At 40.9% G+C, this 17,872-nt stretch overlaps 1 protein-coding gene across 6 annotated transcripts in view; it reads left to right on the forward strand.

The window, feature by feature from the left end:
* Nucleotides 1-17,872, forward strand: part of LOC126278282 (inactive dipeptidyl peptidase 10-like) — a 1,623,672-nt gene that overhangs the window by 1,577,861 nt on the left and 27,939 nt on the right. For all 6 annotated transcript variants that reach the window (XM_049978288.1, XM_049978290.1, XM_049978291.1 and 3 more), the window contains 2 exons: nucleotides 2,038-2,232; nucleotides 4,870-5,027. In XM_049978288.1, the coding sequence (XP_049834245.1) occupies nucleotides 2,038-2,232; nucleotides 4,870-5,027 (353 nt within the window). The remainder of the gene's footprint in view (nucleotides 1-2,037; nucleotides 2,233-4,869; nucleotides 5,028-17,872) is intronic.

Here is a 17,872-nt window from a genome sequence, read left to right on the forward strand (position 1 = left end):
ATGAATCATCTGTTTGGGAAAGATTTCAAATGTAGGGGTGACCAATTATATGAAAATGTATACAACAGTAGATAACTAGCAATGTAGACTGACATAAAATGTGACTTCAGTGCCCCTCTAGTTTTTCTTTGTTCCTGAAGGTTGCCATATTGAGGTAAAGCTGTGTCTTATTAAACATAAATTTGAATAAAGGGGGAAGGAATTGTAATATTGTAAAGATACATGGGAATGGCAATGCACAGAGCTATAAAACAGGACTACTGCATAGGATTGGCCATGAGTAAATTAACTGTCAAGTTTCAGTTCATAGATGAAGATTGAGAAACTAGGGTTTATCTAGAGAAAAATGTTGGACACATATTTGGTTTATGGCAGATCACATAATGTTGCATCACCCTTTGTACCCAAGATCTATAATGCACAATTGTATGATGGCAACTGACTGACATTCCTTACACTGGAAGAAATTCAAGAGTAGGTGGCTGTGTTCAAGCACTGGGTTTCAGCCTGTCTTCATCATCAGACAACATGAGCATGACACCACAATATGCACACTCACTCCCAGTACAGTCACCTACACTAAACAGATATACTTAACACACAACTCTTACACGTTGTGACAAAAATGTGACTAGGTCATAATGAATGATATTACATACATACATACATACATAATACATATAAAGATCGCTAAAAGCTTAAAATAATAAGTTACAAAATTTTGAAGGTCACCAATAATAAAATCCCAAGTATAATTGTGCCCTGGACTTTGACTAAAATATCCTGTAACTTGAAGTCATGTTTTAGTTTCTGTGTAGCTATGAAGTCTAACCACATATTTCACAACAGTTTACTGTGAACGTAAATCTTAGAGGAGCTGGCTTGAGCACTGTGGATGTACACTGATCAACCAAATATTATGACCCCCAACCTACTATTGATATGAACCCATCCAGGCGATAGCAGCATCATGTGGTGAGGAATGACTGCTATTCAGACACACACATGGTGCATTTAATATCATTGAGCATGCTGTCTGTGGGCAGTAAACGTGTTTAAACTCAGAAGAGTCTTCCTTGAGCCAGTCTGTAGCAATTCTGGATATGTGGGGTGTTGCATAGTCCTACTGGAATTTCCCAAGTCTGTCAGAAAGCACAATTGACATGAATGGATGCAGGTGACCAGACAGGATCCTTACGTACGTGTCACCTACCAGAATTGTATCTAGATGTATCATGGGTCCCATATCACTCCAACTGCACACACCCCACATCATTACAGAGCCTTCACCAGTTTGACCAGTCCCCTGCTAACATGCACGGTCCATGAATTCATAAGGTTGTGTACATACCTGCACACGTCCATCACTTGATACAATCTGAAACAAGACTCATCTCACCACCCAACATGTTTCCAGTCATCAGAGTTCAATGTTGATGTTGATGAGCCCAGGCAAGGCATAGAGCTTCGTGTTGTGCAGTCATCAAGGGGACATGAGTGGGCCTTCAGCTCCAAAAGCCCATATCAATGATGTTTCATTGAATAGTTTGCACCCTGATACTTGTCAATTACCCAGCATTGTAATCTGCAGTAATTTGCTGAAGGGTTGCACTTCTGTCATGTTGAATGTCATCTTTGGTTTCATTCTTACAGGATCTTTTCTGGCCGCAGCTGTGTCAGAGATTTAATGTTTTATCCGACTCATGATATTCACAGTACACTCATGAAATGGTCGTATGGGAAAATCACAAATTCATCGCTACCTTGGAGATGCTGTGTCCCATCACTCATGTCTCGGCTATAAACTTACTTAAGCCTTGATAACCTGCCGTCATAGCAGCACTAACCGATCTAACAGCTGCACCAGACACTCGTTGCCTTACATAGGCATTTACAACCATAGCACATTATTCTGCCTGTTTACATATCTTTTTATTTGAATACATATGCCTGCAACAGTTTCTTTGGCACTTCAGTGTATAACAAATAAATGAGATTTTTGGTATGTTTATTATAAATGTTGTCTTTTATTTACAGATGTGGAGCTCCTGGGTCACAATTAGTGTCTTCAAAATGGGGTGTTGACTGGCCAACATACTTGGCTGGCAACAGGAATTTCATTGTTGCTCAAGTTGATGGCAGAGGCTCTGGTTTCCAAGGAAATCGGATGAGGCAACAGCTGTATAGGCAGCTTGGTTCTGTTGAAATTGAAGATCAAATTGCTGTGATTAAGTAAGCTGCAATCTCCATTAATTCCAAGAAATACTACAAACGAAATTGCACGTTCCATAAGATTTACCATAGTTTTCATAACTTGTCACTATAACTGGGTGTAAGACATGATTAAAAGAGCCGGCCGTGGTGGTCTCATGGTTAAGGCGCGCAGTCCGGAACCGCGTGACTGCTACGGTCGCAGGTTCGAATCCTGCCTCAGGCATGGATGTGTGTGATGTCCTTAGGTTAGTTAGGTTTAAGTAGTTCTAAGTTCTAGGGGACTGATGACCACAGATGTTAAGTCCCATAGTTCTCAGAGCCATTTGAACCATTTGATTTGATTAAAAGACATAACTGTAAGGAACAACCTTGAAATAAATAAAATAGAAAGAAACTTCCACATGGGAAAAACATATTAAAAACAAAGATTCCAAGACTTACCAAGCGAGAAAGTGCCGGCAGACAGGCACATGAACAAAACACACAAACACACACACAGAATTACTAGCTTTCGCAACCGATGGTTGCTTCTTCAGGAAGGAGAGGGAAAGACGAAAGGATGTGGGTTTTAAGGGAGAGGGTAAGGAGTCATTCCAATCCCGGGAGCGGAAAGACTTCCCTTAGGGGAAAAAATGGACAGGTGTACACTCGCTACACACACACACACACACACACACACACACACACACACACACACACACACACACACACACACACATATCCATCCGCACATACACAGACACAAGCAGACATATTTAATGGCAAAGAGTAAGGGCAGAGATGTCAGTCGAGGCGGAAGTACAGAGGCAAAGAAGTTGTTGAAAGACAGGTGAGGTATGAGCGGCGGCAACTTGAAATTAGCAGAGGCTGAGGCCTGGCGGATATCAAGAAGAGAGGATATACTGAAGGGCGAGTTCCCATCTCCGGAGTTCGGATAAGTTGGTGTTGGTGGGAAGTATCCAGATATCTCGGACGGTGTAACACTGTGCCAAGATGTGCTGGCCGTGCATCAAGGCATGTTTAGCCACAGGGTGATCACCATTACCAACAAACACTGTCTGCCTGTGTCCATTCATGCGAATGGACAGTTTGTTGCTGGTCATTCCCACATAGAAAGCATCACAGTGCAGGCAGGTCAGTTGGTAAATCACGTGGGTGCTTTCACACGTGGCTCTCCCTTTGATCGTGTACACGTTCCGGGTTACAGGACTGGAGTAGGTGGTGGTGGGAGGGTGCATAGGACAGGTTTTACACCGGGGGCAGTTGCAAGGGTAGGAGCCAGAGGGTAGGGAAGGTGGTTTGGGAATTTCATAGGGATGAACCAAGAGGTTACGAAGGTTAGGTGGATGGCGGAAAGACACTCTTGGTGGAGTGGGGAGGATTTCATGAAGGATGGATCTCATTTCGGGGCAGGATTTTAGAAAGTCGTATCCCTGCTGGAGAGCTACATTAAAGGTCTGATCCAGTCCCGGGAAGTATTCTGTCACAAGTGGGGCACTTTTGGGATTCTTCTGTGAGAGGTTCTGGGTTTGAGGGGATGAGGAAGTGGCTCTGGTTATCTGCTTCTGTACCAGGTTGGGAGGGTAGTTGCGGGTTGCAAAAGCTGTTTTCAGGTTGTTGGTGTAATGGTCGAGGGATTGAGGACTGGAGCAGATTCGTTTGCCATGAAGGCCTAGGCTGTAGGGAAGGGACCGTTTGATATGGAATGGGTGGCAGCTGTCATAATGGAGGTACTGTTGCTTGTTGGTGGGTAATGAGGATCACCCTGTGGCTAAACATGCCTTGATGCACGGCCAGCTCATCTTGGCACAGTGTTACACCGTCCGAGTTATCTGGATACTTCCCACCAACACCAACCTATCCGAACTCCGGAGATGGGAACTCGCCCTTCAGTATATCCTCTCTTCTCGATATCCGCCAGGCCTCAACCTCCGCTAATTTCAAGTTGCCGCCGCTCATACCTCACCTGTCTTTCAACAACTTCTTTGCCTCTGTACTTCCGCCTCGACTGACATCTCTGCCCTTACTCTTTGCCTTTAAATATGTCTGCTTGTGTCTGTGTATGTGCGGATGGATATGTGTGTGTGTGTGTGTGTGTGTGTGTGTGTGTGTGTGTGTGTGTGTGTGTGTGTGTGTGTGTGTGCGAGTGTACACCTGTCCATTTTTTCCCCTAAGGGAAGTCTTTCCGCTCCCGGGATTGGAATGACTCCTTACCCTCTCCCTTAAAACCCACATCCTTTCGTCTTTCCCTCTCCTTCCTGAAGAAGCAACCATCGGTTGCGAAAGCTAGTAATTCTGTGTGTGTGTTTGTGTGTTTTGTTCATGTGCCTGTCTGCCGGCACTTTCCCGCTTGGTAAGTCTTGGAATCTTTGTTTTGAACAACCTTGAAATTTAGAGATGTGGAATCTAGCCTACCTCTTGTAAATTTGTCAAAGGTTTTAATTAAAATAATTACCTTATCATTCATTAATTTACTTAATGCATGATGTTTACTTGGTTTATATTAACTCACAGATCACAAATCCTACCTTGTATGTTTGAATAGGTAAAATTGCCATTTAAAGCTAATAAAGCCATTTCTAGTGCTCATAAAGTAATGAGTATGTGAACAAACAAATGCAGTTGTAAAAAGGATTTGTGAATATATTTCAACAGGTACCTAAAAGACAATCTTAAGTTTATTGATAAAGAACGGGTTGGTGTTTGGGGATGGAGTTATGGTGGATTTGCTGCAGCTATGATTCTTACTGAAGATGAGAAGGTGTTCAGATGTGGCATATCAGTTGCTCCTGTTACAAGTTGGGCTCATTACGGTAAGCTGTGTCATTGCATTCAAATATACAAATAAGATTTTCAAAAATGGAATAGTAACTCTCATCTTTTATACTGTTCACTTTTTATATATGACTAAGACACAGCTGACTGTTGTTACCATTCCATATCATTATATCACATAATTCATATTCAGTGGATCAAGTGCAGATGTATCTCTGGGACATGGAAACAAGTCGAGGTTGTACATTTTATTTTAAGTACAGTACAGAAGAATAACTTAGTAGTATTAACTGTGCTAGTATTAGAATGTTATGAATATCATAACTCAACACATTTATTTTAAAAGGCTCTTTGAAGATATCTTTTAGTGTAGTAGAAGGAGCTGTTTGGGAGAATGATCTTTTAGTTCACCTGTAAATTCCACCATATCACCCATTAAATATTTAATATATTGCAGCAGCTTTTTGAGGTCACGTGTACCCATATATCTGTTATACTTATTGATGTGAAACTCTTGAAATCATTATAGAGGTTGCTTTCAGTCATTTTATTATTATCATGTCCAGCACTGTCTTTTGAGAAGTAGCAAAAGACTGTTGAGCAGAATTACATCCAGAAACAAGAAATTTCGGTGTTAGGTCTTTGGGAGTAACTCCAAGGGTCAAGTGGGACCTTAGTTTTGATAGTGCAAAAGCCCATTTTCAAAAAGAATGAATGTAATGTGTAATGGGATTCATCATGGCAAGAAAGGACAGTTTGGAGTGCTAGAAATGGTGGGGGTGGCAAAAAAGAGAAGCAGAAGGTGGAAAGAGATAGAAAAACGAATGAGAGGCAACAAAAAAACACAGAAAAATCAGAGAAAAATTCATATCTAAGTAGTCACAACAGGCAATGGTTAACAAGAGCTAACGAGTGGGTGAGAATTTCTCACCAGAAAAGTGGTTTATATAAAACGAGACAATGACTGATAAAAAAAAAAAAAAAATTGGTAGGGAAACTCATAAAAAGCAAGAAAACTTTAAAAACTGGTCAAAGAGAAAATCATAGGAGAAAATGTGAACTAGTTTGTTTGGAAGATAAAGCAATCTAATCAGTAAAAGTCAATGAGAGCAGTTCAGCAAAATACAAATGCACAAAAACGTAAAAGAATTATGTATAAAAAAAGAAAGTGGGTGGTGGGAAAGAAAATAGTTGTCAAATATGGAAATAAATTGGCAAAGATGGTCGGGAAAGGCCCTGTAGTGTAGTGTTTGGTTGATTGATTTGGGGGAGGAAACCAAACAGTGAGGTCATTTGTCGCATCGAATCAGGGAAAAATAGAGAAGGTAGTAAACCATGCCTTTTCAAAGAAACCATCCCAGCATTTTAATGAAGAAATTTAGGGAAATCAATGCAAAACCTGAATCGGGAGATAGCCAGATGCAGGTTTGAACCGTCGTCATCCTGAATGTGAGTCCAGTGCGCTACCACTGCACCACCTCACTTGGTACAGAGTAGTGAACCATCAACAAATTGTTGTAGGTAACTTCACAAATAACAATGGAATTGTTACATACAAATTTGTAAATAGCAATAGACCCATCTGTGTGCACAGTAATCATTACTAGAAAAGATGGAGGGGCAGAGTGTTGAAAAATGTGGATGGTACAGATAAATAAATGAACAGAGTAGCACATAAGGTAAAAACAGAGGACAGTTTGGACACATGATGATAAAGACTGACAAGAGGGTTACATAAGAAGGAATGCTGGCCACATGGGCCAATGTAACGCAAAAATAATAAATTTTTGACAGTATAGTGTATTTGAATAGATACAAAGTCTATTCACAAAGTGTCAGTAGGAGAACACACATACAAGAAAAGGTTTTACTCATACAAGCTTTGGGGTCAGTGGCTCCTACATTTGGTAGAATGGTTGCAGGCATGGGAATATGGGTGAAGGGAAAGGAACTGGAGAGAGAGTTAGGACAAGGGGCAGAGTTTGGAAAATTCACCCAGAAACTTGGGTCATGGGAGACTTATTGGACAGGATGAGAAGGACAACCTGATTGTTGGGGACTGCACCGGTTGAGATGTGAAAACCTGAAAGGAGGAAGACAGGATAATATGCAAGACAGAGATTACTGCTAAAGCGTCATGAATGAGTTAATAACAGCTTAAAGCTAAGTGCATTGTATGTAACAGAAGTGGGAGAGGGATGGCAGAAAATAAACAGGTCAGAAAATGAAAGATGTAGAAAACTAAAATGGATTGAGGAAAGGAGTAATTACTGTGAAGAAATGTGGAGATGGAAGAAATTAACATCAATTAATGCCAGGTGGCTGGGGAGAACCAAGGACATGTAGTGGTAGTTTTCACCTGCAGAGTACTGAGAAACTGGTGTCTATTGGAAGAATCCAAATGTCATGTGTGGTGTAACAGGCACTGAGGTCATAACTATCATGTTGTAGAGCATTCTCTGCAACAGGCTATTGTGTGGTGCCAGTATTTGTCCTCTTCCTGTGTCCTTTCATCCTAATTGATAACTTGCTGGTAGGCATGCCGATGTAGAAGGTTAACAGTGTTTACATAATAGCTGGTATATGATGTGTCATTTCGCAGGTGGCTCTCCCTTTGATAGTATATGTTTTGCCAGTTACAGGGCTAATGGATGTGGTGATAGGAGGGTGCATAGGGCAAGTCTTGCAGCGTGGACAGGCACAGGATAGGAGCCTTAGGATAGGGAGATGGGTGCAGAAGGAGCATTGGGTCTGACAAGGATATTGCGGAGATTGGCAGGATGACAAAAAGCTATTGTAGGTGTGGGGGCAGAATCTCACATGGAACTGATCTTATTTCAGAGCATGGTTTTAGGAAGTCAGGGTCCTATTGAGCTGGCTGATTAATACATTCAGGGAGAGGATAATATTGAGTGACAAGCAGTATGCTCTGAAGTTGATTTTTGGAGGGATCAGCAATACCAGGACTGGATGTGATGGCCTGGGAAGTGTGCTTTTCAACTAGGATGGTGGGGTAGTTAAGTCCAGTGAAGGCTGATGTGAGAATGGTGGTGTATTGCTGTAAAGAATCTGCATTCAAACAAATATGTTTGTTTAGGATGCTAAGGTTGTACAGAAGGCAACATTTGGCATGGAAAGGACGGCAACTGTCAAAATGTAAGTACTGTTGTTTCTTAGTGGGTTTAATTTAGATAGAAGTGTGTAGCTGGCTTTCAGTGAGAATTAGATCAAAATTAAGAGAAGTGGCATGGGGTTCAGAATAGGACCATGTGAAATTGAACTGGGAGAAGGTATTTGAGATTCCAGGAATTTTAACAGCTCAACCTCCCCATGAGCCCATGTGGCTAAGATGTCATCAATGTAGCTAAATCAAACCAAGGGCCAAAGGCTTATGGATCCCAGGAAACCCCCTCTAAGTGACCCATGAAATGGTTGGCATAAGAAGGAGCCATCCTGGTTCCCATGGCTGCACCCCTGATCTGCCTGTATGTGTGCCCCTCAAAGATGAAGTAGTTGTTGGTAAGTATAAAGTTGATTAATATGAGCAGGAAGGATGTAACAGGTTTGAAATCATGTAGGTGCAGACTGAGGAAATGTTCAGCAGCAGACAGACCATGTACATGGGGAATGTTGGTATAGAGGGAGGTGACATCAATGGTAACAAGCAAGGTGTGTGGTGGGAATGGGATGGGCATGAATTTCTGATGTTCTAGAAAATTTTTGGTGTCTTTAATATAGGAGGGAAGTCTATGGACTGCTGGTGCTGATCAACTAAGAGAGATAAACGTTTGGTGGGTGCTTTGAAGCCAGCAGCTATAGGATGGCCAGGACAATTGGGTTTGTTGATCTTAGGAAGAAGGAAAAGGTGGGGCTGCATGGTTTGGGTGGTGTGAGAAGTTCTGTGGGTTGAGTTGTTAGTCCTTGTGAGAGGCCTGAGGTTTTAAGGAGGGATGCAGGTGGGTTTGAATCACGGGGATGGGATCTTGATGGCAGATGCCATATGTAGAGTTGTCAGACAGCTGGCATAGACCTTCACTAATGTACTCCTGTCAGTCAAGTAACACAGTGAGAGATCCTTTGTCTGCTGGCAGGACAGTGATGGAGTCATCAGCTTTTAGACAATGCAGAGCCTGGAGTTCTGCAGAGGACAGATTAGGGTCATATTGCAGGGATCTGAGGAAGAGTTGTGAAGCAATACCAGACATAAGGAGTTCTTGGAAGGCCTGGAATGGATGATACTGATGTAGTGGGGGTGGATCAAGTTGGAATCGTGGTTGGAGTTGTTCAAGGCAGGGTTCAATGTCAGGTTTACTGTTGGAAAGGTTATGGGTTGGGTTGCAAAGTGATATTTCCAGTTGACATTATGTGCCGGGGAAAGTAAATCTGGGAGGGATGGGAAGGGAAACACCACTGATGAGATGGTTTAGGAGAAGGTGGGACAGATTTTGATGTGAAGTCAGGCATGTCGTTTCAGTTTGAAGTAGTCTTGGAGACGATACAATCCAAGCAAACATGATGGGCAGATACCTGCAGCATTTTATAGAAAGAGGGAAGTCTGGTGGAGTGTAAATTGGCTTATGAGGTATATGGGTCATAGATTAGTCATGTAAGAGCAAGAGACTGTTGTATTTGAAATTGTAGAAGTGTCTGAAGTAGAGTAGAATTACAACCAGAAAATGGGACTTTTAGGATTAGGCCTTTGGGAGTAACTCCAAGGAAAAAGCAGGTTTCAAGAAACAGAATGTGGGACATAAGTTTCGAAAGTGCAAAAGCATGTTTTCAAAAACAATGGATTTTGGGGGAGGGGCCTTTCCTGGGATCCTTCAGCCTTCAGCCCCTGGTTTGATTTTGATACATTAATGACATCTTTGTCGTATTGCTTCATGGTGAGGCTGACCAGTTAAAATTTCTGGTATCTCTAAATATTTACATTTTGACAGTTGTCATCCTTCTCATATCAAATGTCCCCCCCCCCCCCCCCCCCCCACAACCTTGGCATTCAAGGCAAATACATTTGTTTCGATGCAGATTCTTTACAGCACTACACCACCATTCTCACCTCAGCCCACACTGGACATAACTATCCCACCAGCCTAGTTCAAAAGCACATTCTCAGGCCATCATATCCAATCTTGATACTGCTGATCCCTCCAAAAAACAAATTCGGAGTACACCACTTGTCACACAGTATTATTCTCATCTTGAATGTATTAATCAGCTACTTCACCAGGGCCTTGACTTCCTAAAACCATGCTCTGAAATAAGAACAGTTCAATGTGAGATTTTGCCCACCACACCTACAACAGCTTTTTGTCACCCTGTCAATCTCCGCAATACCTTTGACTGACCCAATGCTCCTTTTGCACCCATCTCCCTATCCTACGGCTTCTATCCTGTGAAAGCCCCTCTGCAAAACTTGCCATATGCACCTTCTTACCACCAACTATACCAGCCCTGTAAGTGGCAAAACCTATACCATCGAAGTGAGAGTCATCTGTGAAATGACACATCATATATAAGCTGTTATGTAAATACTGCTCAGGCTTTTACATAGGCATGCCTATCACCAGTTATCAGTAAGGATGAAAGGACACAGGAAGAGGACAAATACTGGCAACACACAATATCCAGTTGCACAGCATGCTCTATATGATAGTTATGACCTCAGTGCCTGTTTCACCACACATGCCATCTGGATTCTTCCAACAGACACCAGTTTCTCAGTACTCCACAGTAGAAAACTAGCACTAGAACACGTCCTTTGTTCTCCCCACCCACCTGGCATTAATTTATGTTAATTTCTTCCATCTCAGCATTTCTTCACAGTAATAAATCCTTTCCTCATTTCACTTTAGTTCACTATATCTTTCATTTTCTGACCTCTTAATTTTTTTTCATCCCTCTTCCACATCTGTTACATACAATGCACTTAGCTTTTCACTCTTAATAACACATTCACAATGGTTTAGCAGTAATCTTTGTCTTGCATATTATCCTGTCCCCCACCTTTAAGCTTTCAGGTTTTCACATCTCAACCAGTGCAGTCCCCAATAATCAGTCTCACCTTCTCATCCTTTCTGTTAAGTCTCTTCTGACTCAGAGTTCTTGGTGACTTTTCCATACTCTACTCCTTTTCCTAAACCTCTCTGGTTCCTTTCCCTTTACCCGTCTTCCTTCCCTTTCAACCCTTCTGCCAGAAGAAGGAGCCACTGGTTCCAAAAGCTTGCATAGATAAAATCTTTTTTATATGTGTGTTCTCCTGCTGCCACTTGGTGAGTAGATTCTGTATTTATCCAATTACAGTACATGATGATGCATTATTCCAAAGATGCATTTGTCAGAAATAAGTTAGAAATATCTGTGTATCGCTGTATGCATGCTTATATATTTCCATTTCAATTCCAATTGTCATGTTGAGCTGTTTAATAAGTCTGTCACACATAAATACGAGGGGGTATCCAAAACAAACTGGAATAATATTGCCATGGGCAGAGCTTGTGTAGTACGCATTTCTGCTGCTAGGCGTGTATAGCATAACTCATTGCCAGTTCAGTGCCACCTATATTGCTGACCTGGCTTTATCTGTTAATGTGAAGTGATTGTTTTTGCTAGTGCTGTTTTGTTCTTATTTCATTTCACACTATGGCAAATTTAAGTGAGCAATGGGCAGCTGTGAAATTTTGTTTTCTACTTAGTAAAAATGCTACTGAATCTATGGGAAAGAATCAAGTGTACGAGTGGTTTCCTTGGTTTAAAAATGGTCACTTGTCAATTTATGACAAACCTCATTCTGGACATCCATCAACTGCCCAAATTGACGAAAACATTGAAAAAATTTGATAGCTTGCCCTCACAGGCCATCGAAGGACAACTGATCAACTGTCAGAGATGAATAGGTTATCTTGGCGCCTGATTCAGAGAATTTTAATGGAACATCTGGGAGTAAAAATGGTTGCTCCCAATTTGTTCCTTGGGTTTTCACTGACGGTTAAAAGGAACATCACTTTGAAACATGTTGTGCTTTGAAACAACAGCTTGAAACTCATCCAGATTTTTTGGCAAAGGTGATGAGTCGTGGTGTTGTGGTTATGACCTAGAAACAAAGCAACAGCCAAGGCAATGGAAGACGTCATCGTCACCCCACTCAAAAAAATGTCATCAAGTCAAATCAAACATCAAAACAATGCTGATTTGCTTTTTTGATGTCAAGGGCATGGTTCTTCCAGTGTTTGTTCCTCCAAGTCAGACCATCAATCAAACCTTTTAATTGGAAGTTTTAAGAAGATGCCCACCTGGCCTGGCTCCATGTGACTTTTTGTTATTTCAGTGCATGAAAAGTAGTGTGAAAGGACACCGATTTCACAATATTGAAGAAGTCAAGAAAAAATGAGGGAGGAGCTGTCAGCCATTTCTAAAGATGATGACAAAAATATTTTAAACAGTACCACTTCATGTATTCTAAATGTATATTCTACATTTATTGTTCTATATTTTTTTTCTTTTAATTTTATGAGATATAAAATATCTTGCATTGTATTTGTGTTTTCTCTTACATTTGGTGTATTATTTACTCTTAAGTGCCAAACTTTTCGGATTTAATTATGTGATATTTGAAATTGTTTGTACATTGTTGTTGTAACGTTAATGTAAATCTGTACAATAATGAGAAATGCACAGAATTGTTTGGCACTTTGATATAGAGATATTTCTAGCTTATTACTGACAATTACGTCTCTGGAATACTACTTCATCATATATGATTGAATTTGGTATTAGCAATGCTATACAATTACCTATTAGTCAAATATCAAAATAAAAAACAAATTAGTGGGGAGAGGGGATTTTGAAAAAAAAATCTTTTTCAATAAATAAATCTAGATGCGTGATTTCAAAATACATTAAAAACCACAGAACTTTTATTTGAACTTTTCAGTGGTAGTCATTCAAAAATATTAAGCTCAATTTGTTTTCAAGGGGGTGTTTCACACCCTTAACAAATATATGGGCACCCATAGAAAGATTTGTGTGTCTTATTTTGGCCTACTCTACAACATATTCAAATCAGTTCAAAGTCAAAGTGTAGTAGATGCTTTCATCATCTGTGTCTTCAAAACTGGAAATTCCTGTTACAAGATTGGTCAGGTGAATAGCAGTATTACATTTCTCTTTACTATAACCTTCAAAGCCCTTTTCACCAGAGGATGTTGCAATTATCCTCCACAAGTAAGGTATTATTATCATCATCTTGTCACAAACCTTAGAAATATCATAATGTGGTTTATGTTGAGCACATTCAAAAATTTTCGGGAAATGGGGATGTCTGATCCATCGTGCAAAAGCTGCTTCTTGAGATTCAGTTGGTAATTATTCTCACCCGAGAACACTGTAGCTTTATTGCACAAAAAAGCATCAACACATTCGATAGAAAGTACATACAACAGACAACATACAAGTGTGTAGCAGAGCATTGCACTCCAGCCTATACAGTCATTAGTTCTAACAGGAGCACAGACAGCATGCTGCACATGCAACTTCTGTCATACTAGCAGGTTTAGTGGCCTCTAGTGGCCAAATCGAGCACAAACGTCATGAACAAACTGTGAAGCGGTGCACACACAAATTTGGTAGTTACAGCACTTCCCTTTCTTTGCAAAGAAGTAAGCACTGTGCTCACATCCATTTCTTGTGTCATCAGTGTTGGTTGTTGAATCACATGCATAGGATCAGAAGAGGTGTGAACACAGAGACATACAGTGCCACCCCCTATGACAGATCACATGGTAGAACAGGTGACACTGGCATGGTTCCCACTTCCAGATCTGAGTCCAACCCCGATGAAGGAGGCCGCGGCGAAGGTGACTGAACAGGCAGTGCCTGCTTTGATGAAGGCAGCAGTGATGCAGGTGGCGGATGGGAGAGCTTGGGAGCCAAGGTTGTGCTTTGGCTCCTGACAGCTGGAGGGAGCACCCTCAGCAGAAGACAGTGTTGTGAAGGCTTGGCAGCAGTGGTGGATAAGATGAGGGCACCGGCCACGATGTAGGAGATAGCCAGGCAGGTGGAGGATGAGTGGATGGTGGAGGCACTCCCAGTGCACAGCTGCCCACATGAGATTGTAGCTAGTGAGAGTGTCCTGACGTTCTACCCCCAACAGTGTGGATGACACAGTCATCACTCATGGTAACTCTCGATGACACTCAACCCCCATTTCAGTCAGGGGCCAAAACAATGGGCCCAAACAGCGGTGTCAGGCAAGAAGCGTTGCAACACCAGTGTCATCAGATGTCCTGACATCAGTTGAAGAAGACGTAGCACAGTCCAACGCTTACAGGCATGCAACAACTCTACTGGACTCTTTTCTCCACTGGGGGTAAAGCTATTATAACTGAGGAATAGGTGAAGAGCTACTTCTGGTGAAACATCCAAAACATATTTTTTCATCTAAGTCTTAAATGTTTGTACAAGTCATTCTGTTTCCCTGCTTGACTGAGGGGGGATAGGAGTAGACATGACAAATACCACTTTTTTTACAAAAATCTCCAAGTTCCTGAGATATGAACTGGGGAGGGGGGAGGGCAGGTCTGTAACTAACATATGCTGAAGACCTCCCGTTGCAAAATTCTTTCACAGAGCTGAAATTGTTGTCACAGCAGAAGCATACAGACATATGGAAACTTAGAATTTGCAACAATTACAACAAGCTAATAGAAATTCAAAAAATGTCCCACAAATCTACATGAATCACTGTGACAAAGATGCACGGGGGTCTGACTGAGGGGAGGGGGGGGGGGGGCACAGTGTGAGCTGGCAGTTTCTCCATCAAAGCCTGACTAAAAAACATGTCTCAATGCTAATGCTTTTGTATGTGACACACCTCAATGGTCCACATGTAATTAATGCATAACCTCATGCCAAAGGGTGCGTGGAACTACAACCCAGGGAGCAATGGCCTCTGTAGCTATAAGCACAACTTCAACCTGAAGAGAAAGATCTGAAGTATGGTCTAGAAGCTTGTCTGGTCAGTCATGCTGCAAAGGATAAAATCCACAGCTACTGTAGCTGCAGTTTGAATGCTAATAAGAGGAAAACCATCTATAATATTTTCAGCTTCCATGTCCAAATGAAAACAAAGCAATTGCGCTTTATCAAAATATGGATTTGGAACAATTGGCAAAAATGTATCTCATAATTGTATAGTGGCAGGAAGAGGGCCCAATACCATAAGAAATGTGTGGCCTTGTCTGGCAAGGATGCTGGTGGTTTAAAAAGAGACACCAGTGGTTTGTGATCTGTGATCAAGTGAAACTTAGATCCATATAGAAAATATGATTTTTTTTTTTTAGAGCATACCGTATTTACTTGAATCTAAGCTGCACTTTTTTCCAGTTTTTGTAATCCAAAAAACTGCCTACAGCTTAGAATCAAGTGCAAAGTAAGCGGAAGTTCTGAAAAATGTTGGTAGGTGCCACCACAACTAACTTCTGCCGTCGAATATATGTAGCGCTATACAGGCATGCTTTGCAGGCACAAAGATAAATACTGAATTTTCATACATTATCAAATGAAGTAAATACAAATTCTGTATTGTTCATCTTCGAATATACCAGCATTTCAATGTACTACGAAAATCCAACTGGCAAGGCTGTTTGGGATGTTTGTCAATACGGCCAACTCTATGTTCTGAATTTTTTCCCACCTGTGAAAAGAGATGGTTACTAATAGGAACTTTTATGACTTGTGAATCACATGAAGTATTCTCTTCACCATAAGAATAATATGAATATAAACATTTTCCCATGTATTCTTTCGTGTTTGCTGCTATCTCATTTAAATCCTGTCTGCCTAATAAACTACGAAACTCGAGTGAGACAACAGCAAACATGGAAGAATATACATATCATGTCATGTTTATATTCATATTATTCTTATGCCTAATAGTGATACAGTCAGAAATGAATCACAGCAATTGACTAGATTTTTAAATCTAAGATGACTCTTATTTCTGTGCAGAATGTAATTGTACTAAAGAGGTACCTGCAAAGATTTTCAAATGGAGAAAAATTTTTGCTGACCTCTTGTTTAGAACATCATCTATCATATGCAGTCTGTTACTTGGTTCTTGTTGATCATTATCAAAGAAAGCAACAGTGTAAGTAACAACAAATAGCAGTCTCTTGCCATTGTTTTGTTAATGAGACAATTCCTCTCTCTCTCTCTCTCTCTCTCTCTCTCTCTCTCTCTCTCTCTCTCTCTCTCCCTCCCTTCCTTTATTTTAAAAAAAGCATCCGGTATGAATTCACGGGAGTGTCTAATTTTGCCTAAAAATGCCTATCAATCCTAGATGGATGTGGGGTGTAGCAACACAGCAATAGCCTCAGTATGGCGGCATAATGGTTTAATGCCAGCATGAAACACTTCAAAACCCAAATAAATAATAGAAGGTTGAAAAACCTGTACCTTGTCCACATTGCACTTTAACCCTGTAGACTATAAAACAGAAAATAAAGCATCAGGCTTATGCAAATGTTCCTCTGTAGAAGTACTAGACACTACTATGCATCTAAATAGTTGTCACAGACAGCAACTGATGCAATAAGCTGCTCTAAAAAGTGTTGAAAAATAGCTGGTACACTTGCCACACCAGCAGGCAAATAGTGGTAATGATATAGTCCAAATAATGTACTGAAAACTAGAAGGTATTTAGATTTTTCATCTAGCTGAAGCTGTAAGTATGCACCTGGTAAGTCAATCTTTGAATAATAATGGCCCCCTGACAATTTTGCTCGCAGCTCGACAGAGTGAAGTAATTGATTTTTTTTTAATTGCTGCAAAGGCATAATTTACCTGCAGATTTTTTTATTATCACCAGTGGTGTTGACCATACACTGGATGAAATGGGTTGAATAACATCAAGAGATTGAAGGTGACCTACTTCTGCTTTTCCTTGATCCTGTAGTTAAGTGTACTGGGTGAGCCCAGAAAAAATGAGGGCAGGCACACTGTTTTATCATAATATGAGAAATTCTGTTGCATAAACCAGTCCTGGAGGAAATGAAGAGTAAAACTTGGCACAGAGGTAATGTAACTGTTGATAAGGCACTTGATCAGAAAACAAATGCACTTCATCATCGATGGAGAATCTGAAAAGTTTAGAAGCATCCAAACCAAACAGATTTTCTGTTCTGACATAATGACAAGCATCGGCATGACAATCAAGAACAAAAGAGCAGAGAGGACTGTGAGATGACATCATCCAGTAGTACACTGACAGACCCCTCTCTAAGACAACATTGAGACAGGATCAGCCTCTACACGGAGAGAATATAAGTGCCGTGCTGCCTAGCTGTGGCCTGAGTTAAAGACTAGCCATCCTCTTAATGCTACAGCAGTGACTTAAGAACTGTATTGTTTCGCTTGTGTTTTAATTGTATATACTGAAGAACATTTATTATTAGCATGTCACCATTTGCTTGTGATGCACCTTTGTGAATAAGCAAAGTTAAATAGTGTCAATTTGCCTTACTGTAATAAACTTTGTTAATACAATTTGCTTGAATTGTTGCCTAGCAATCTGGGAAAGCAGGTTTGCTAGGCACCCTGTATTAGACGAGTGGGCAGAACACAACATTTTCAGCATAAGCATTGTCAGCAACTAGGAATGTTAACAACTGAACCATGGCTGTGTAAGTTACAGGTGCAGAAAACTGTCCAAGAATGGGAATCTGTTGTTTGTTATAACTCAACAACCTCCATGACTATGGAGCCAGAGGTAGTTCAGTGTATAACTTGCTTGGAAACACCATCACTGCTGACACATTGTTCACATCCATGTCTGTTTCATCCTCACTCAGGTTTGGAAGAGAGTTACATACAGAAGCAATGTGTC

The sequence above is a fragment of the Schistocerca gregaria genome, chromosome 6, assembly GCF_023897955.1.
Source record: "Schistocerca gregaria isolate iqSchGreg1 chromosome 6, iqSchGreg1.2, whole genome shotgun sequence".
Taxonomy (NCBI): Eukaryota; Metazoa; Arthropoda; class Insecta; order Orthoptera; family Acrididae; genus Schistocerca; species Schistocerca gregaria.